General features: G+C 36.7%; 2 protein-coding genes across 2 annotated transcripts; both read right to left on the bottom strand.

Annotated features, from left to right (window-relative positions):
• Window positions 1-652: 652 nt before the first annotated feature.
• Window positions 653-19,400, bottom strand: LOC114534797 (adhesion G protein-coupled receptor E1-like). The gene is made up of 28 exons (XM_028556267.1): window positions 19,361-19,400; window positions 18,992-19,114; window positions 18,658-18,780; window positions 18,434-18,556; window positions 18,236-18,358; window positions 18,019-18,141; window positions 17,679-17,801; window positions 17,133-17,255; window positions 16,925-17,047; window positions 16,588-16,710; window positions 16,248-16,370; window positions 15,908-16,030; window positions 10,765-10,887; window positions 10,425-10,547; window positions 10,084-10,206; window positions 9,518-9,655; window positions 9,028-9,150; window positions 8,438-8,560; window positions 7,956-8,038; window positions 7,346-7,603; window positions 6,617-7,033; window positions 5,778-5,933; window positions 4,530-4,754; window positions 3,668-3,830; window positions 2,543-2,685; window positions 1,572-1,850; window positions 1,088-1,142; window positions 653-767 (listed from the first exon to the last, which is right to left on the bottom strand). Exons 2-28 carry the CDS (start codon window positions 18,993-18,995, stop codon window positions 703-705), a joined length of 3,831 nt encoding a protein of 1,276 aa, XP_028412068.1. The 5' UTR covers window positions 18,996-19,114; window positions 19,361-19,400; the 3' UTR covers window positions 653-702.
• Window positions 19,401-19,503: 103 nt separating this feature from the next.
• Window positions 19,504-22,796, bottom strand: LOC114534824 (fibrillin-1-like). Its single transcript, XM_028556297.1, has 6 exons — window positions 22,760-22,796; window positions 20,906-21,028; window positions 20,353-20,730; window positions 20,148-20,261; window positions 19,805-19,927; window positions 19,504-19,658 (listed from the first exon to the last, which is right to left on the bottom strand). Exons 1-6 carry the CDS (start codon window positions 22,794-22,796, stop codon window positions 19,504-19,506), a joined length of 930 nt encoding a protein of 309 aa, XP_028412098.1.
• Window positions 22,797-23,107: the final 311 nt, after the last annotated feature.

Below are 23,107 nucleotides of genomic sequence, written 5' to 3'. Positions count from 1 at the left end.
CTTTACTTTTTGAGATATTCGCCAACACAAATGTACGTCCTTTGTTTGTTTGCTTGTTTGTCTGTCATGTCAGATTTTGGTAATTTTATTCCCTGATCGAAGTGCATAATAATGCAAGTCTTCTTCGCAAGTCTTCTTCCACAGAATCAATATTGCTTCTTTCAATCTTTGGAAAATATTAATTCTTGGAAAGCAATAAAACTATTTATATTGGCCCAACAAATGATAAAGAAAATTCTACGTTATGAAATTAAGTTTATAAACACATATTGCTATCATGAGCTATTAATCAACTTATGTTGAACGTGTTCACCAAATTTCACAGTGGATTAAAACTCAATCAGGGTTGGTCATCTCAAAATCATGCGATATGACGGAGATTGTATATAATAATTTGGCGTGCACGTCTATGTGAATAAGATAGTCAAGTTACGAAAAGCAATATAATCAAAATCCCAGAACTTAATTTCATACTAACTGTGTGTTCACACTATTCAGTTTAGTTGAATTAACCTTCAATTAAATACACTTCCCAATTGCAACCCATTCTACTTTAATTCCCACGAAAACCTAAATATTTCGGCCTGGTTATATATTACAAGTTCATTGAATGAATCTCACACCCTCCATCAAGTAGACTGCTCGTCAAACTCATTTCTTTGGCATCTAAAGCTGGTTGTTCGAATAATGGAATCTGAAACATTACACTGATGTAACTGCAATTGGTGCTTTTTCATCGTCGTCTTCGCGTGTTGTCGAAGGAACGCCTAAGCAAGAACAAAAATCAATTATTCATTGGATATAATTATGTTAGAATGGAATATTAAGGTGCTTTCAAAAAGATTTTCTTCAAGGAATGCTTGATATATAATACTACTTGGAATGCTAAATGCTTTGAACAAGTTATGTGAAATAATATAAACTGAAGATATACTCTTGATAGCTACAGAGATACACGGTGTATGGACGATTTACAATTGCAAGCGAAAAACTGTTCTACCATATACAAAAAATTATCATTCCTCTTTGCATTCCTTATTTGGTTCAATTTTTCTAAAGGAGACCTTTTTCTAGAGGAGTTGTGTACCTTTAGTCGGTTTGAAAAGACGATCTTGCTTTTCTTTGTGCATGGCTTTGTGAAGCTAAGGGAAAGATGAAGCAGATTAATGTTTATCAGATGCACGAGACGCGTGGATAGGGACAGTCTCCCTGTCCCAATAATTCCTCAGAACTAATGTATTGGGGCAAAAATTATTGCAGATTCTAGCAAAACAGAATAAAAGATGTTTTAATGCTGAAAATAAAATTAAAAATTCGGTCATATATGTCCAGGGCCGTAGCTAGACCGCTTAATTGGGGGGGGGGGGTGTATATTCATATGTTCATGTTTGTATACCATAGGAACAATAGCATACAAAAGAGATCATTCGGGCATAAGACAAATATATGAATATGCACCCCCCAATTAAGCTTCTAGCTACGGCCCTGTATATGTCTACCCCCATTATAGACTATTTTCATCCACAGACATAATGTATCAGCCGAGGCTAGCGTTTGACCTAAAAACATACCATTCGATTCAACACTACGTGAGAAACGACTAACATCAATGCTTGCAAGATGTTGAAAATGACGAAAAGATATTTCAACGCATTCTGATTCTGATGAAATGCAAGTAAACCAAACAACCACGTGAGTCCAAGCAGCGGAAGATGCACCAGAGCAGCGCATCTTAGACCAAGAATTTCTCTTTCGTGTTCATGTGCCGTGTCCTCTTTTGTCTGCGTTATGCATAACTCTTGAGAAGATGAAGCATGTCGGAAGGCAAAGAGAAAGATAACGACGTTGATCTAAAACAAAAAAACAACAACAACACAAATTGTTCGTCCCCAAAATTTGCTTTAGTGATGGCTCTAAAATATTTATGGCTTTCTTCAAAGAGTAATTATATGACATCCCCTCAGTCCAACCCTGGTACAAGAAAACGACTTGACATTTCAAGGGGATTCATTAAGGGGATTCATTAAGGGGATTCTTCAGTTATTCAATTTGACAACTCTCCTAACGAAAGTTCTAAGGGCTTTAGGCCAAAATGAGAAGATGAAGTTTTGTCGATGCTGCTCAAATGTTGAGGATTTTTAAATTGATTATTATAATTACTCCTTTCATTAGAAATTGAGGTTAATGACAATCAAGCAAAATAATAGCATAGCAGAACTAAGACTATATTTGAACACGGTTAGTTAAAGTTTTGGAGCATTTTCGTTTTCGTGGCAAAACGGAAAAACGTGGCAAAAATGCCGTCAATTTACAAAAGAAGTTGAAGCTAAATGAAGATATTAAGCATATTTCCCCTGCATCATGTTAGCAGGTCGTTAGAACAATAGACTTGTCAAAAACGATTTTGAAAACGCCTAAATCGTCAGGCTGGCTATACCTTGTACTGTTGGTTCTTTAAATATTTTTTGTGTGTGATTTCTTTTAAATTAGCAAATCAGATAAATACGTTGAACTTCGCTGAAAGATTCGTGTGAAGACTTACAAGTAAAATTGCACAAAGAGAAGCAATGAAAATCCAGAATGCTTCACTTCCACTACGGCACCAACATACATACTCGGTTATGAAATCACCAAAATCGTCTACTCCAGTAGCTAACGTTAATAATACAATGATAACTGGGATACCTGAATGAGAATCGATAGCAGTATTTACTGTAAAAATAACTGAAAATAATATAGTTGAGATTGAGATTCAATTGTTATCGAAGACGAATACAAAAGCTGCCTATAACATTGTTTATAAAAGTACTTAGTCATAGTAACTGGTTTATAAAACTACTTACGCCTGTATTCAAAAAGCTCACTCACACTCATCGAGTGTGGCATATAAATTTTGTTAATGCTGGTGAATGAGAAAGTTTTCTTTCAATAGATGGAAAGATATAAGGTAAATCACTGAAAATCAAGCCCCTTTTCGGTTGGAAATACCGCCATGGAAACGTTATGAGAAGTTTGAGTGTGAGTGAGCTTTTAGAATACAGGCGTTAGTCTACTAGAAAACTTTTAATGCTTGGCGAAAAGCAAAATTAGGTCTAGTTTCCGTTTGGTTTTTATGCCTGTCTCTTTAGTGACAAATGGTAGACAGGAAATAGTGAAAGTTTATCACGTCTTTTGTTGAAGTGTGGCAAATCAGTCTTCACCAGTGAACTGTAATAAAACCTGGAACGTTAACTTGGCCGCCATCTTTGAAGCCAAATATGAAGGTGTACGCGGAATATGAAGCCAATTGAACGTTTAAGACAGACACGTAGAGATTAATTATCTAGGAACGTCTAGAACTATGTAAAATCATACAGTCACTTGCTAATTTTTATAAAAAGTCAGTCAAAAACTCAGTTTTTGCTTCAATTTTTGGCTTAATTCAGTTAAGTATTACGCTGAAATATAGGAGTTAGCGTTCCAGTTGATATTACAGTTCACTGATTGCAGAGATGTAATGGCACTCTTTAACATCCACCACTTGTGAGTTGTCATCACAGTGGAAAGCAACGATTAGATGAAAACTGGGCGTAAGAGACTATACAAAAATTAAGCCCATTAAAGGCATTCAGACGAGGCAATGAAAAATGGATGTAAATTCATAAATGTAAATTATAACTATACTCACCCCAATATATGCCGTAGAACGCTTTCAAAAATTTTCCCCAATAATCTGAAACCAGGTAGACCTTCGCAAGTCGAAAGAGAATGATAAATCCTTCGCCCAACATCCATCCAAAAAGAACGAGTAGAGCAAAATACAATAATATCGATGCAGCAATACAGAATTTCTAGAAATCAGGTCAAATAGAAAAATTGAATGAAATCTGTAAGAGCTGTTACTTGCTATTCTATAATTATTGCGTTCAAGCTCAAAACGTTATCTCTGCAATAACTGGCTCAGGGATTGGTTAAGTTTTAATTATTTGTCACCTTCAGACTGTTAGGTATCGACTTGAACAATGTATTGAACAATGAAATGGGAAAAACCCACGCACACCCAAGAACAGTATCGAACGGGTAGTGTCGCAGCTCCTCGCAAGAATGATTTTCATTGATTTTCACTTTACAATACATTTCTGTTACAACCTATTTCATCATAGAAAAGCATTATCTATCCAACTGAACGAAATCTTCCGAGCAAAGTGACATGTCCCTATCTCCATCGAACCGGAGATGTCCAAACAGTAGGGTACATGCAACTAATGACTTTAAAACAAAGGAATACGAATATAAGTTTAAACCTTTAATTACGTGCCTTATCGATCAAAAAGCATGAAATGTGCACGTTTCAAGTTTGAAACTTTTGGCTTCGCACGACTAAACGTTTGTTTAACGCTTTTGTTTATTATTCATGGTTCAAATAATATGTGAGCTTTTTGTTTAAAGGCAAGCAAGTCATTATAGTTGAAACATAAAAAACCCGTAAATAGTTATAGATATAATCATTGCTTATACTATAAATTTCTAGGTGACTATATTCGCGTTACCTCATGATGTAGAGCGGATTCAGCGATGATGCAAAAGATATTTGCGATTACAATAGCGACGCAGAGATTCATGAGAACTTTAGATGGAATTTTGGCTCTCTCATCAAGCCTTCTCCACAAGAAAACGTGCGCAAGTATCGTAAGCAATACACAAACCAGTGATACTGTGCAGCCAACAATTGACATTGGGTGAACATTAGATCTTCTCACTTCACGATGGCTCTCCTTGAAAAATATTTAAGGCCCATTTACACTTTCACTGCGATTTTGTGTTTGATTTTCTCCTTATAAACGAGTGAATTAGTTACGGATGTTCAAAATAGGAACTCGTACACATCAGAGCATTCGTAACTTATTACTCGTTCAAAGGAAACGAAAATCGCAGCAAAAATCGCAAATGTAACGAGTATTTAGCCCGAGTTATGTGTGATACTCAAGTATTGTCAAGGATAGACTGAATTGAACCTGAGCCTGAATTGATTGAACCTGAAAGCATTGAAGTATCGCTATATGTTATTGTTTTTAAACCCCTAGTGTATAGCTATCTTCAAAATTTGACGAAAACGAGGGGCTGTCAGGGACCCAGGGTGTCAAGTTAAGCGGGGCATCCGGGGTTCATGTTCCCCTGACCAAGCAATGTTTTGGAGAGCTTACTCTGTGACAAAAATAAGAAGTGAAGACAGCGATTGCGTAGACAAATATTGGGGGGAAGGGCGCAACGGTTGGTTTCACAACTGAAACAGATAAACATTGGCAAGCATATAGGTATACACTGGGTTACACGCCTGGTAACTTTTCGCCAAAACAAAGCAGCGATATGAATTGAAGGATCACTCGTTCATTACTTATCCGAGAAAAAAGAAATAATTCCCAAGGTGTTTATCAAAAGATAAGTAAATCGTAGAAAAATTATAGTAAAAAAAAATTGTAGTAAAAAAAATTTAGGACGCATGGTACAGGATGTCTGATTCAAATCGAGATTGGCTTTTGAATATATGTGTTAAATCAAAACAAAGTTAATTTGTCCTCCATGGAATGCCTAGAGTGACGTTATATTTATCTAAGTGTCCACTTGATATCCACACAAGTATCCACTTAGTATCCCCGCATTCAGTGTTTTTTTTTATCACGTGTCGAAATAATTATATTTTAAAAATTGGATGTGTGATCAAGTCAATTCAACTTTTCTTTCTGCGTTCTTAAGAAACAACAAATTAATAGGAAAAATAAAGGTTAATTTGATCTTACCAAATTTCTGAAAATTTCTACAAAAGCGAAGGCTGCCAGCTCCTGACATTCACATGTAATGCGGTGATTATTTGACTCATCAAACACCTCTTCACATGCAGCTGTTTTCCATCCACTTTCACTTAATTCAGGATTCCAGTGAGCACATTTTCTGTTCTGCAACACACAATATTTCCATTTCTAATTATTTCTAGTAGTATTTCATAATTTTCACATTGCTTACTTTACTTATTCTTATTTTTATCATATTCCATGCCTTTAATTTATTTTACTAAATTCAATAGGCATTTTCAGCTTGTATGCAAATTAATCCACTTCAAGTCAAATGGCCTGAAAGTTTTATTGGCAATTCCATGGTCACAACATCTGAAATAGTTAATTTGTATGCAAGCCGAAAAGGTCTATTTAGAGAATATTGTCACTATCACCGCCATCTTTGAAAAATTTTGGATATCGTTTCAAAATTGAAGTGAAGACTAGCGTTAGGCCAGGACAATGGATTGATACACTATCACGAAGCCTGGAATTTTTCAGGGGACGAACTATACCTCCTTCTCCGCAATAAATTCCGGAAAGAGTAAAATTTGGTCGATATATTTAAGGCTTTGACGACTTTCGAGCATACAGAGTATGGTTTGAGGGTAACGGGATAGAGTATTTTATACTTGTCCAGACAATAATATTGCATAATACTGCATAATCTCAATATATCTAATTTTAAAAATTTTGAATTAGAAGGATAGAAAATAAATCGGTAAAAGAATCCTAAAATGTGAAAATGAAAGGTAAATTTATCTAAACCATTGATACGAATATTGTTGTGATAAAAGACAACCGACCTTCTTTGTTGATTCTTTTGTGTCCCAGCTGATTCGAACAGGTTCTTCCAGATTCTTCATTGGATGAGGTTGAACACTTGCGCTGATGATTGTGCTATTTATGATACCATTAATATCATCTTTATCATCTAAACCGTCCGTTAGAAAGCTGTTCAATGTTTTATACCAAACAACGGCGACCACAGCACCAGAATCTTTAGCAAGTGCATCAGGTGAAAGAACAAAGGATGCATTTGGAAAATTAAAAATTCCTCTTTCTGGCGTCAATTGACTTTGGTTTGTGTATTCAACGCGTAACTGGATGTTTGAACGGTTATAAAATATAGCAGAAGTAGATGCATCGTTTTTTAAGGCTTCTCCTTGCTGAGTTGCATAATTTTGCAGTGTCATTACCAGATCGCCGATTAATTTTCCGTCCTTTTGATAACGAAATGAATCAAAGGTTAGTACAGAAGGTAGGAATCGATATAAAATATTGCATCAAGCAAAAGGATAACCCAATCCAATCTCCGAAATAACCATGGCCCTGTGAGCCTTAGTAAGATTACATCATCGCAAAACTTTGAAAACAAATTAGAATAAGAGCGCTTTTCTTCTTCCGACAAACAAGGTTTCACGGTTTGCAATGCTTTTTCTTGTAAAATCGGGCATTTTCGATCGATACACAATTTCAATAAAAACATCGCCCAGAATGCTACAAATCGCATTTGCTATTTCTAATTTTCTTACCTTCATAGTTCTCCAAGCATCTGCATTCCTAGGATCCAATATATTGTTTACAGGACCCAAAACATCAAGATCAGAAATGTTCAGATTAACTATTTTTTGAAGTATTCGGACCGCTTCAGTTAAATTTTGTTCGTTCATTTGGCTTGTTTTACCCGTGACTGCGTCAAGATTTGTTACGCAGGTCAGATCTTTGATAATCTCCTGTGCGACGTTTTTGCGGTCTTCAGTGGATTTGTCTTTACGATAGAGTTCGTATGCCTTGAACATGAATCATGAACCAATGTTACCAATCAATTAAGACTTTTATAGTGCGTGCGTGCTGATTGGTCGAGAAGCGTGTTTCTATAACTGTAAAGAAACACAGGACTTTTCCCGCCTAACTTGACAAGCGAAGTAATGTAATGAGAATTTGTAATTGAATCGAATTATAATATTTGAACAAAATCGTTTTTTGAGTATATTATAGAAGAAATAGAAAACATTTTTTCCTGTGTTTATATACAGTTATAGAAACACTTGTGGAAGTTTGGGAGAACTCGTTTATGGGCTATGGCCTCGTTTTTCAAACTAATAGATAAAAAATGTGAAGAAATATAATTTTATCTCTTACCTCTTCATCCAGTCTATCCAGCATTCCAACGCTGAACTTGCTATGCAACGTGTCTCTCGCCGAGAAACAGATTGGATGGAATCCTAAACAATGCAATGCGTTCTCTAAACTAAATACTTTATTACGTGAAAGTGATTATGAGTTTCATTTCATTTCCTGTCCCATTTCCTGTAAAACCATCGACTACACACTGAATGATTTGAAGTTTTTTTACGCAAAACATCAACATTTCTGTGCCCCTAATCAATGTTGAGTCTAATGCTAAATGCTTGAATGAGTTTTGACACATCACTCAACATTGATTTGTTGTGGCAGAACAGGCGATAATTTTAAAATAAATCCCTCGACTCTTGTCGACTGTAGTGTCAATTAACATTGAGTGTCTTCAAAGTTTTAACCAGGATTGTAGGTAGCTCGTGTAGGCAACCAGTTTTCGGCCTTTCAGCCAAGATTATACACCCAAAAATGTTAAAAAGTAATACCTTTGCAAAACGTTCCATTTCCTGAAAACCCATCTTTACAAATACAGGTGTATGATCCAATGGTATTCTGACAAATAGCATGAAGGTGACAACTTTGTGTTCCCAGAGCACATTCATCTTCGTCTAACGTAAGTTTCAATTTTCAAAAATACTGTATTCAGTAAAGGCGTGTAAATAGTTATTATAGAAATAATAGACAGTTATGCAATTCGAATTAAGAGAGATGATCTTTGTCAAAATATACATCCGGAAACTGATATGAATAACTGCCAAAAACATTAAAATTTCAAACTTTCGACTTAAATAAATTATCATATATATAAATGGAATTATATGTTCCTTTTTCCTATGAAAGTACTGTGGAATGTGTTGTAGCTCAATTACAAATTCATTTAGACTCGAGTTTGATATTAAAACTACTATAAAACTACAGAAGATTTTGGCAATATCTAAACTATTGTGGTCCGGGATTAAATTATATTTCACACGATGTCAGCCTCACATTATTAAGAAAATATGCAACAATCAGCTTTATCGGCTTTTAACTTAACAACCAGTATCTTAAAGCATAGTTAGTTTGTGAACTGTACCTTTGCAACTCTTTCCATCACCTGTCCATCCTTGATCACAAGTACAGATGTAGGATCCAAAAGTATTGTTGCACGTGGCTTGACGATGACATGTGTGAGTCTTCAACGCACATTCATCCACGTCTATTGTTGTAAGATTTAAAACAAATATCTGTTAATAATATTATTTGTAACTCTATTGATACTTCAAGCATTTCCCGATGCAAAAAATATTATTTAAAACTGGATGTTTTAACAGGTTTTCCATGAAGAAGTGCGCAAAAAGACGTACTAGTCACGAAAAAAGACTAGATAAGGACCTTTTTTCTATAGTAGTACTTGTGCGCCTCTAAGTAGTTTTTATCCTCACTTAGGTTTGCAGACAAATTACTTTTTAGAAAAATTAGACCCTGTACGTTCTGGTGGTATCTCTAAGCATGGCCTAACAATACATTTGTTTCTTTCCAACCAAAATTCTTCTTCGTCAAAAATTGAAGGCGTTTTACTCTACCTTTGCAAACCGTTCCATTTCCTGTAAATCCTTTGATGCAAGTACAGATGAATGATCCGTTGGTGCTGCTGCACGTGGCATCAGAGTGGCATGTGTAATTTTTCAACTTACATTCATCATCGTCGAACTTTGTAGTTTCTAAAAAGTCATTCAAGGATGCACACGTGTAATAAAGCCCACCTTTTCACATTGTTCCATTCCTACCTTGAATTCACCATTTAAGGTACAGTGTGTAAAAATAAATTCTTGTAACAGATCTGTGTAGTACAGTCTGTTACATGTTTTGTTTTTGTTCCGTAAAGTGATTATCTTAACTATAGGGGTGCAACCTCCCGGTTTTACCGATAACTTTAGGCCTGTTTAAAGAAAGCATATTGGCAATGAGAACTGACTGTTTTCAAAAAATGTAATTGGATAGGAATATGAGGCAGAAATTACTCAAATGTTATCAGTTTAGAGATGTACACAATTATTGATTGGACATTGTCATTAGATGCAAAACTTTTCTCTTTTATCACTTTATAAACGATTTATCACGCTCGTAATCTGCTAACGTCTTACTATACCTTCACATTTTGTTCCATTTCCTGTAAATCCTTCTTCACATATACATGTGTATGATCCAATGGTATTGTTACACGTGGCATTAAAGTGACATGTATGGGTTTCCAAAGAACATTCATCTTCATCTAAAGTTAGAATTTTCAAAATTTTTATAATCAGGTAAAAGCATGTGAAAAAAAGAATACTATAACTATGATCTAATGACGTTGTTACACGTGGCTTTAAAGTGATGTCCATAGGGTTCCACACACATTCATCGTCGTTCAAGCTTTTAGTTTTGAATTAATGTTCAATAATAATCAGTACCTCGCCAGTAAATATAAATTTACTTTGCATTTCATACCTTTGCACGAGGTCCCGTTTCCTGTGAATCCTTCTTCACATGTACATGTGTATGATCCCATGGTATTGTTACACGTGGCATCCAAGTGACATGTATGGGTTTCCAAAGCACATTCATCTTCATCTAAAATTCAAATTTTCAAAAATTATTGTAATCCGGTAAAAGCATGTCAAAAAAACCATTATAACTATGATCCAATGACGTTGTTACACGTGGCTTTAAAGTGATCTCCATAGGGCTCCATACACATTCACCGTCATTCAAGGTTTTAGTTTTGAATTACTGCTCAATAAAAATCAGCACCTCGCAAGTAAATATAAATTTATTTTGCATTTCATACCTTTGCACGAGGTCCCGTTTCCTGTAAATCCTTCCTTACATGTACATGTGTATGATCCAATGGTATTGTTACACGTGGCGTCCAAGTGACATGTATGGGTTTCCAAAGCGCATTCATCTTCATCTAAAGTTACCATTTTCAAAATTATTGTAATGAAGTAGAAGCATGTGAAAAAAAGAACATTCTACCAAATCATTACGTACATCCGGGCTAACATGAGATGCGCACGCACCGCCGTATGATCAGTGTACTTCACCTTGCTGTGGTGGTCAGTCGCTTGAAATTTGTTTTCCCTTTTATGTTACGATTTTCTTCCATCTTAGGTAAGTATTCTTGGTAATCGCTTGCATTCAGTCAAGCGGATTTTACATTACGGTAGTATTTGGACGTTAATTCCAAACTATCTCCTAATACAGAAATCAAGCTAAGCTTTGAAGTTCTATTTAAATTTTGCAGTGTAGCGAGTTACACTTGAATGGTTTCAGCGACGCGTCGTTGGCTATAACTCTCAGTCGGATACCTTGTGTATCCTATTGTGTTTGGTATAACGCGTTTATACCGTTGTGAGAAAAGCAAACTACTGTGGACGTGTCCACGCTATTTACTCTGGTTGAAATTCTGAAATTTCTGATTTATACCTAGAAATGACGGAGAGTCAAAATACTAGTTCCGAATCAATGCCTTCTCTCTCACAAATGAAAGCTTTGTTCTCTGACCTGTTAACTGAGACAAAGCAGGATATCCTAGTTGAAGTCAAGCAGTCCATCGACAAAATCTATACCGATTTTGAAGTTGTTGATTAAGAAATTCCACCTATAGAAGATGATAATATTTCTATGACACAGTCATCTGAGTGAGCAGAGGAGACCAGCTCTCGGGCGTCGATAATCGCTCAAATCGATCAATTGGCTACTCCTGGGACGTCTACGGATACCAAGGGAGTCAAAGCCCTTACTTTGGAATTCAGTACAGCGGAAAAAACGGCAGCAGCCGTGAATAGTGATTTAGCTGAGTTAATCAATGGTTTGATAAATGACAAAGTGCCCAAGGAGAAACTCAACCAGCTTCAAGAAAAATACCTTCGGCCAGAGAATTGCCCATATTTGTTACCACCAAAGATTAACAAGCAAATCTGGCAGCAGCTCCGCCAAGAAACGAGAAATTCAGATTCTGCCTCTCAGAAATCCCAGGGCCTCTTAATGGGGGGCATTTACGCACTCGTCCAACTCTGTAGTGAGATGCAAGGGCGACCAATGGATACGCTCATCCATGCTATTGTCCTGTTGCTCGCTGCCAATAGGGATGTCAACTTAAAAAGAAGAGATTCACTCCGCCCAGACCTGAATAAGCAGTTTCGAGCCTTGTGCAATCCTTCGACACCTATTTTACATTTTTGTTTGGAGATGAGCTCAATAAAGAATGGAGGAATTATCTAAGGCCAACAAGTTGAGTATGAAAGTTCATCAGAAGCAACGTTTTGTGCCCTACAGGTCTCGTCAATGTCACGTCCCCAGTCTCGTTCGGATTCAAACCGTTCTGGATTAAGAAATACCGGACAGTCTCGTCCTTTTTTGGGGGCAGGCCGGAATCAATCGAAACCACCTCCCCCCGTTCCGATCCACCAAGAACAAAATGTAACGCCTATGTGTGCTGAAGTAAGTAAATTATGTAAATTGTGTGTAGATCTTATTTCAAAGCAACCACCTTTCAGAGCTGGGGGTATAAAATATTGTGTCCACGAGTGGACTGATATTACCAGTGATCCATTTATTTTGGATGCGATATCACATTGTCATATTGACTTTGATCAGATACCTGATCCTGTGATTAATTCGACTCGTCATTGTAACTCTTTCAGTCCAACTGAAAAACATGTCATTGACAATGAGATCGGAACATTTTTAAGTAAAGGCATTATCAAATCTTCTGTTCCAACCCCAGGTGATATTGTGTCCCCGATTTTTGTTACCCCTAAAAAAGATGGGTCGCATAGAGTCATTTTTAATCTGAAACGCCTAAACGAGTCTGTATCCTACCATCATTTTAAATTGGATACCTTGCAGACAGCAATTCAACTTGTACAGCCGGGGTGTTTCATGTCAACTCTCGACCTAAAAGATGCCTATTATTCAATTCCAATTGCTGAGGAACATCAAAAATATTTGAAATTTTATTGGAAAAATATATTGTATACATTTACATGTTTGCCCATGGGACTATCAAGTAGTCCTCGGATATTTACTAAGGTCATGAAACCTATTTTTGCAACTTTACGGAGGCAGTTTGGCCATGTCTGCCTCAATTATATTGATGATTCTCTTTATATTGGTATTTCGGCCTCAGATTGTGCGGAAACCACATTGCATGCCATTGAGCTTTTTCGAAAGTTAGGATTTAGAGTTCATCCTGACAAATCTGTCATTGTTCCAACTCAAACAATAGAATTTTTAGGTTTTATCATTAATTCTATTAATATGACTGTGAGTCTTTCTGATAGAAAAAGAAACAAATTACATACTTGTGCATGTCTGTCATTCAGCAGGGAAGCAAATTACATCCGTGAAGTGGCATCATTTATAGGAAAATTGGTGTCTTCGTTTCCGGGAGTTGAGTTTGGTCCATTGCATTACCGGTGTTTAGTAGCAGACAAAGAGCATCATCTTAGATTGTGTTCGGGTAACTTTGATGTAAAATGACTCTTTCTCAGTCTAGCATATCTGAAGTGCAATGGTGGCTGGGCAACATTCATTCAGCCGTCAAACAAATTACTCATCCCCCACCAGATTCTGTTCTTTACACTGATGCTTCTAAACTGGGATGGGGTGCCAAGCTCTCTGAGGGGGCGAAACTGCTGGGCTTTGGTCTACATCAGAATCAGCTCTCCATATCAATATTCTTGAATTGTTAGCAATAAAATTTGCATTGTTGTCCTTATTTAGTTCAAAGTCCAACATTCATATTAAAATAATGTGTGACAATACTACTGCGGTAAACTATATTTCGGCCATGGGAGGCTCTAAGTCTGTTGAGTGTAATGCTCTTGCTCAGGATATATGGCAATGGGCAATTGAGCGTAACATATGGCTTTCAGCAGCACACCTTCCTGGAGTTTCAAATGTTACTGCTGATCATTTGTCTCGTGAGTTTAATCTAGACCTTGAGTGGATGCTTTCGAGACACGTCTTTTGCAAAATCGTTAGTATATTTGGGCAACCACAACTCGACATATTCGCCAGTCGACTTAATTGTCAGACCCCAGATTATGTTGCTTGGAAACCCGATCCACAGGCCAAATTTGTAGATGCGTTTAGCATCATATGGTCGGATATATATTTTTATGCTTTTCCTCCATTTTGTCTTTTGGCTAGGTGTGTACAGAAGATAATCCTGGAACAAGCCTCAGGAATACTTGTCATTCCATTATGGCCAACCAAACCCGTGTTTTCTCAAATCCTTCATCTATTAATCGACACTCCGCGGATAGTCAACGCCAACAGTCGCACATTGGTTCATCCTACGCTGACGACTCCACACCCGTTACACAACAGATTAAACCTATTGGTATGCAAATTATCAGGGAACGCCTGCAAAGTTCGGGACTTCCAGCAGACATTGTCAACGTCCTCATGTCCTCCTGGCGAGAATCTACTAATAAACAATACAGCGTCTACATCAACAAGTGGTTTTGTTTTTGTCGTGAACAAGGAATTGATCCTTTGCACCTCTCTGTAAAGTACGTTCTTCAATTCTTACAAACTTTATTGGGACAAGTTTTAGGGTATTCGACCCTCAACATTGCGCAATCTGCGATCTCCAGCCTAGACGTAAATGCTGCTGGTAATCATATTAACCCAGTAGGACAACGCCCTCTTGTGTGTAGATATCTTAAAGGTGTTTTCAACCAAGCCAAACCTGTTCCAAAGTATAACACGATCTGGCCAGTTGACAAAGTGTTACTTTTCTTAAAAACCTTGTGGCCTTTAGAAACGATTACCTTGAAGAGTCTTACTCTTAAGTTAGTCATGTTTATTGCGCTTACAACCGGACAACGATGCCAAACACTAACATATCTGGACATGTCTCCAGGCAATATCCAGCGAGATCACAACTGTTTTAGTTTCAAGCTTACAGAACATATCAAACAAGACCGACCAGGAAATGTTTATGGAACTCTTCGTCTTTATAAATACACTGCCCCGGAATTGTGTGTATATACAACTTTACAGTGTTATCTGCTTCGAACTGCAACACTCAGAACTTCACAGAAACTGTTGATTTCTTACATCAAACCTTATCAAGCTGTTACATCTAGTACTATTGATCGGTGGATCAAAGTATTGTTACACGATGCGGGTATAGATACTCAAACATTCTCGGCTCATAGTACGCGAAGTGCGTCCACCAGTAAAGCTTCCGCTTTTTTCGGCGGATGTAATCCTAAAAACTGCGGGTTGGACTGACGAATCGACTTTTCGTATATTCTATAAGAGGCCTGTCGCTATTACGGATCAGATGAGTAAAGCAGTGTTAGGCTAATTTCTAGTGTGTCACATTATGTAATTTATTTCATATCATGATGTGTATGTTAATGAAGTCTCATTAATATTGTCATTGGTAACATTTGTGTTTTGTGCTTTGAAGTCTCATGTTAGCCCGGATGTACGTAATGATTTGGTAGAATTTAACAATTAAACGAGACTTACCTTAAGTTGAAGTTTGATTATAATTCTACCAAATTATTTTAGTACAGAAGGGTTAACATGCCCAGTTATACCCAACCCATCCCTTACTCTTCATCGATATGTCAACCAAGCTCGTATTCACCTATACTGATCGATGTGTTTACGATCAACAATAATGTTGTTTTGTTTTAATAACTGATCATACGGCGGTGCGTGCGCATCTCATGTTAACCCTTCTGTACTAAAATAATTTGGTAGAATTATAATCAAACTTCAACTTAAGGTAAGTCTCGTTTAATTGTTAAATTATAACTATGATCCAATGACATACGCGTGACTTTAAAGTGGTCTCCATAGGGTTCCATAAACTTTTACATTCTTCTAAGGTTTTAGTTTTGAATTGCTGTTCAATGATAATCAGTACCTCGCAAGTAAATATACATTTAAAATGCATGAAATACCTATACACGAGGTTCCGTTTCCTACAAATCCTTCTTCACATGTACATGTGTATGATCCAATGGTATTGTTACACGTTGCATCCAAGTCACATGTATGGGTTTCCAAAGCACATTCATCTTCATCTAAAATTCAAATTTTCAAAAATTATTGTAATCCGGTAAAAGCATGTCAAAAAAACCATTATAACTATGATCCAATGACGTTGTTACACGTGGCTTTAAAGTGATCTCCATAGGGTTCCATGCACAGTTATCGTCGTTAAAAGTTTTAGTTTTGAATTAATGTTCAATAATAATCAGTACCTCGCCAGTAAATATAAATTTACTTTGCATTTCATACCTTTGCACGAGGTCCCGTTTCCTGTGAATCCTTCTTCACATGTACATTTGTATGATCCCATGGTATTGTTACACGTGGCATCCAAGTGACATGTATGGGTTTCCAACGCACATTCATCTTCATCTAAAATTCAAATTTTCAAAAATTATTGTAATCCGGTAAAAGCATGTCAAAAAAACCATTATAACTATGATCAAATGACGTTGTTACACGTGGCTTTAAAGTGATCTCCATAGGGCTCCATACACATTCACCGTCATTCAAGGTTTTAGTTTTGAATTACTGCTCAATAAAAATCAGCACCTCGCAAGTAAATATAAATTTATTTTGCATTTCATACCTTTGCACGAGGTCCCGTTTCCTGTAAATCCTTCCTTACATGTACATGTGTATGATCCAATGGTATTGTTACACGTAGCATCCAAGTGACATGTATGGGTTTCCAAAGCGCATTCATCTTCATCTAAAGTTACAATTTTCAAAATTATTGTAATGAAGCAGAAGCATGTGAAAAAAAGAACATTATAACTATGATCCAATGACATACGCGTGACTTTAAAGTGGTCTCCATAGGGTTCCATAAACTTTTACATTCTTCTAAGGTTTTAGTTTTGAATTGCTGTTCAATGATAATCAGTACCTCGCAAGTAAATATACATTTAAAATGCATGAAATACCTATACACGAGGTTCCGTTTCCTATAAATCCTTCTTCACATGTACATGTGTATGATCCAATGGTATTGTTACACGTTGCATCCAAGTCACATGTATGGGTTTCCAAAGCACATTCATCTTCATCTAAGTTTGTAATTTTTAAGTGTCTGATAAACATGTAGATCCAACATGTAGATAACCATGTACTTTTGCTGACGTTTAAACAAACCTTCACATTTTGTCCCATTTCCTGTAAATCCTTCTTCACATGTACATGTGTATGATCCAATAGTATTGTTACATGTAGCATCGAAGTGACATGTATGCGTTTCCAAAGCACATTCATCTTCATCTAAGGTTAAAATTTTCGAAATTACGGGTAATCAAATAAAAGCATGTGGAAATTAAGTAGAGCATTTCAACTATGATCCAGTGTGGTATTGTTACACCGCATGACTTTAAAGTGATTTCCATAGGGTTCCATACACATTCATCCTCGTTTAAGGCAGTGGCGCGGTACGGGTGACGGTAATTGGGGGGCACATATTCATATATTCATGTTGTGGAAGATTAATTTGTTTTCAAATCCATTGTCTTAGCAGGTCTGTTAACATAAATATATAAATATGTGACCCCCTGCCCCCCCCCATTTTCGTTCCCGGTACACCACTGGTTTAAGGTTTTACTGTTTTACCGTTTTAGTTTTCAATCAATGTTGTTCAATAATAATCAGTACCTCGCAAGTAGATATCAATTTACTTTGCAATTTACATACCTTTGCACGAGGTCCCGTTTCCTGTAAATCCTTCTTCACATGCACATGTGTATGATCCAATGGTATTGTTACACGTGGCATCCAAGTGACATGTATGGGTTTCCAAAGCACATTCATTTTCATCTAAAGTCAAAATTTTCAAAATTATTGTAATCGGGTAAAAGCATGTAAAAAGCATAACATTATAACTATGACCCGATGACATTGTTACACGTAGCTTTAAAGTGATCTCTATAGGGTTCCATACACATTCATTGTCGTTCAAGGTTTAGTTTTGATATAATGTTCAATAATAATCAGTACCTCGCAAGTAAATTTAAATTCACTTTGCATTACATACCTTTGCACGAGGTCCCGTTTCCTGTAAATCCTTCTTTACATGTACATGTGTATGATCCAATGGTATTGTTACACATGGCATCCAAATCACATGTATGGGTTTCCAAAGCACATTCATCCTCGTCTAGCATTTTGGATTGGAAAAATACATTAAATGTTCAGTTCCAAGTACGTAAGCCGTGATGTGATGCTTGTAATTTGTTTGCGTCTAACTATACCTTCACATTTTGTTCCGTTTCCTGTAAATCCATCTTTACATGTACATGTGTATGATCCAATAGTATTGTTACACGTGGCATCGAAGTCACATGTATGGGTTTCCAAAGCACATTCATTTTCATCTAAAGTTAAAATTTTCAAAATTATTGTAATCAGGTAAAATATCAGTAAATATAAATTTACTTTGCTTTACATACCTATACACGAGGTCCCATTTCCTGTAAATCCATCTTTACATGTACATGTGTATGATCCAATGGTATTGTTACACGTTGCATCCAAGTCACATGTATGGGTTTCCAAAGCGCATTCATCTTCGTCTGGCATTTCAAATTAGCAAAATATACTAAATGTTCAGTTTCAAGTATGTAAGATGATCGTTGTCATGGGAAGCTCGTAATCTGTTAAAGTCTTAGTATACCTTCACATTTTGTCCCATTTCCAGTAAATCCTTCTTTACATGCACATGTGTATGATCCAATAGTATTGTTACACGTTGCATCCAAATCACATGCATGGGTTTCCAAAGCACATTCGTCTACATCTATAGTCAAAATTTTCAAAATTATTGTAATCAAGTAAAAGCATGTGATAAGAAGAACATTATAACTATGGTACAATGATATAAACGAGGCTTTAAAGTGATCTCCATTGGATTCCATACACATTCATTTTCTTCTAAGGTTTTAATTTTGAATTACCGTTCAATTATCAGTACCTCGCAAGTAAATATACATTTAAAATGCATGACATACCCATACACGAGGTTCCGTTTCCTGTAAATCCTTCTTCACATGTACATTTGTATGATCCAATAGTATTGTGTCATGTAGCATCGAAGTCGCATGTATGGGTTTCCAAAGCACATTCATCTACATCTAAGGTTAAAGTTTTTAAAATTATTGTAATCAAGTACATCAAGTATGATCCGATGACATTGTTGCACGTGGCTTTAAAGTGATCTAGATAGGGTTCCATAGACATTCATCGTCGTTCAAGGTTTTAGTTTTGAACAAGACGCCTACTAGGCGTTATATGATCGCGTCGTTTACAGCGGCGTAGCCAGCCCAGCTATGCAAATTTTGTGTCATGAATGTTCTTAATAATAAAAATGAACAATATACCGAACTATAGTCGCATGTTGAAAGCAGGAGAAACACACAACAGCCCTTCAAAACTGCTTGAAATCCTTTAGTGCAGGCTTACTCTGCTCGGCGTGTGCAGTTAGTTGTATGTGTAATGAGTGTAAAGATAAAGATAGCACTTGCTAACATTTTGATCGCTTTATTGATTCTGCTTTACTGCTTCGAAGTTCGAAGGTGAAACGAAATATGCCCAAAGTGAATACAACACGTGATATAACTAGCAACTTACCTGTGCGCAGGTTCCCGATTAGGGTGATATGGCCTGCAGCTAGCGACGCTGGGGGTCGACCCGAGAGGAAAAAAATAATAAAAAAAAATCCAAGCCGAAACTATAGATCGCTGTCGCTACGCCACGCGATCAATTAATGTTCAATAACAATCAGTACCTCGCAAGTAAATATAAATTTACTTTGCATTACATACCTTTGCACGAGGTCCCATTTCCTGTAAATCCATCTTTACATGTACATGTGTATGATCCAATGGTATTGTTACACGTGGCATCCAAGTCACATGTATGGGTTTCCAATGCGCATTCATCTACATCTAAGGTTTTAATTTTTAAGTGTTTGATAGATAGGACCCAACATGTAGATAACTGTGTACTTTTTCTGACGTTAATAAACCTTTGAAAATGTTTCCGTTTAATGTAAATCCTTCTTTACATGTACATGTGTATGATCCAATTCAATGGTACTGTTAGACGTGGCATCAACATGCAATGTAGTACGCCACGATAGACTATAGTAATACTGACCTACCATACCTTCACAAACGGTTCCATTTCCTGTGAATCCTTCGTTACAAACACAAGTGTATGATCCGATGGTTTTGTTGCATGTTGCATTATGATGACATCTGTAATGACACTCGTTGATGTCTGAGTGGGAAATCAAAAGAAAAGATTTAATTGCCAGTTATTCGTTGATAATTATAATTTCGAAATGTGATAATTTTCAATAATGACTTACTGGTTTCGCATATAGATGGGTATTTGTGATAACATGGATTGTCATTCCATCGCCCATTTCTGAACATCTCAACGCAAGTTTCACTTCCTCCTGCATTATTCGGTTCTCCTCTTTCCCAATTGGTGTAAATCGTTTTCTTCCCATCAAGATAACACCATCCATTTTTACACTTCTGCAAACCAATCCAAAACCTTGTTTTGATGTCCTTTGCGTACGTTTGAACAAGAAAGTTTTTGAGATCTTCCCCCGTAAGTCTGACAAGCTGTCCGGCAATGCTGTCACAATAGTCGCTCGCACCCTGCATGGTTAGAGCATTGGAATTCAAACGATAGCAGTTGCTGCCATAACTTGTCCAGGACGCTGATGGACATCGGTTTGCTATAAACACAAAGGTTTTAACAATCGGTATTTCAGCCCGTGCAATTGTCTTATTGACAATGTTCCGGTAAAGTCAGAAAGGTAAAGCACAACAGATATAGGTAGCAGTGTTGCTTAAATTTTTATGATGCCGATATTTTCAATTAAATGCAACGCTGAACTTTTTGCAATGTACCTTCGCAAATAGTTCCATTTCCTGAAAATCCTTCATTACATACACATGTGTATGAACCAATGGTATTGTTACATGTGGCTTCATAATGGCAATAGTGGGTCTCCAACGCACACTCGTCCACGTCTAGAACAGATTGTAGAATTTAGTTTTGAACAAATAGGTGGATAGGGTTTATTACATATGCATGAGGCTCGGGTAAATTTCATTTATTGGAAAAGAAAGGTTTTGGAAGAGAAAGGTTTAGGTAGAGAAAGGTTTAAGTTTTCCCAACATGCTACGCGCACCCCTTGATCTTCCTTCTGGACAAGTTATGGCTATTTTAGACCATAAGTACCGAATTCTTGCATGTTTACAGTTATTATTAGTAAAATTATCAGTAAAATATTTTTGCTCACATTGGCTCTTTACTATGGAAATTTGCTTTACCCACACTACATCCATACTATATCCCAACTATATCCACACTATATCCATACTATATCCACTCTACATCCGCGCTATATCCATACTATATCCACAGGGGCGCCGTGGGTGTGCTAATGTAGGGGTGGCCAAAGGCAACATTATTCCAACAAGCACTTTTTTTCCGACATCTTTATAATAAAAAAGTAACGAATATTGACAAAACTGACAGGGGGTTTTGGGCAAGGACGCGCATGCATTTGCTATGACAAAGATCACGAGCTACGTCTACTAATTTAAATTGACGCTTCATGCACAATGAATATGACCGATAAATATTCACGTTTTACACACGCTTTTCAATTGAGTAGTTGAATAATTTTTGATACAGTTAACTGTTTGTGGGAAAACTGTATTACAGAGATTTCTAATCCACATGCATTAAAAAATAACGCGATACGTTATTTCATGATACTCTATTATAGCTTTGTAATCTTAGTGGATGAGCATACAGCGTATTCTATACGCAACATTTGTTTATAACCAAAATATAAACATATTCGCAAATGCTTCCATCCTCTCATCAGTTTACTTCTTCCGGTGTACTATCGCGGTACTTTATCTTTTAAAAACTTCAGGAACCGTTTGACTAAAAGTACTATAAACTTGAAAAGGATTTGCTGTAGCTCCAGCATTCTGATACGGGACATGCTGGTGTTTCTTTAGACGGTCACCATATCAATGCAATAAACTGTATAAACTCACTGAACAATAAATGCGGTCAAAGATACATGGCCATTCATCGCGATTTTATCGCGCCAATCTCCGACATTTCGAAAATTACATTCCTTGCGTAATGTCACATTAATAGAAACTATGCATGTTTATCGGAAACCGAAAACGTTCGGAAGAAAAAGCTAGTTTAGCCTGCGCGACAACAGTCTAATAAAAACTTGAGGTAGTGTCGTACCGTATAATATTAGAAATAACCGCGTCTATTTTCTGATAGTTCAAATACTTTTGGGTTGTTCAGCATAACACAGCCACAAATGCAAAAAATAGCTTAGTCTCTGTTATGATTGATATACTCCGACAACATGCAATGTTCGTAAATTTCCGACAGGTTTGAATCCTGGGGGGGGGCATGGCCCCCCCTGCCCCCCCCCCGGCCACGGCGCCCCTGACTATATCAATACTATATCCACACTATATCCATACTCTATCCATACCATATCCATTCTATATCTATAGTATATGAAAATGGAATTACTGATATTATAAATTTTCATACTATTTCCAACCAGCTTCCATGCTCTTTCCACAATGTGGATTTTGAAAAAAAATTAGAAAATGATTTTCCCAACACGGGGGATTAAACGAAAAATTACCATATTTGCGATGCGATTACAGGAATATATGTACGAATTCTGGTATGAAAAGGGAACATTGTACCTCGGGTCGCACTCTTTACCTTCACAAACTGTCCCATTTCCTGTAAATCCTTTATTACAATAACATGTGTATGATCCAATGGTATTGTGACACGTGGCGTAAGAGTGACATCCGTGAGTCTTCAACGCACATTCATCCTGATCTATTGTTGAAGTTCAAAATAATGGTAATTTAGACATGCAATATCCAATTAATGTTTAATGCCGCAAATAAACCTTGAAAATAACAGGACTCTTGGATCCAAACCACTTCTGACGTATGGAATATAGTCGGCTATCGATGAAGCCGTAGTGCATTGGCTTCAATGGATTTGCTGCTGATACACAAGACAAGACAACAGAATATAAA

Source organism: Dendronephthya gigantea, unplaced genomic scaffold (assembly GCF_004324835.1).
Source record: "Dendronephthya gigantea isolate DGI-Jeju-01 unplaced genomic scaffold, DenGig_1.0 000107F, whole genome shotgun sequence".
Lineage (NCBI taxonomy): Eukaryota > Metazoa > Cnidaria > Anthozoa > Malacalcyonacea > Nephtheidae > Dendronephthya > Dendronephthya gigantea.
The sequence above is the reverse complement of the archived record's forward strand: the minus strand, read 5'-3'. Positions and strand labels throughout refer to the sequence as shown.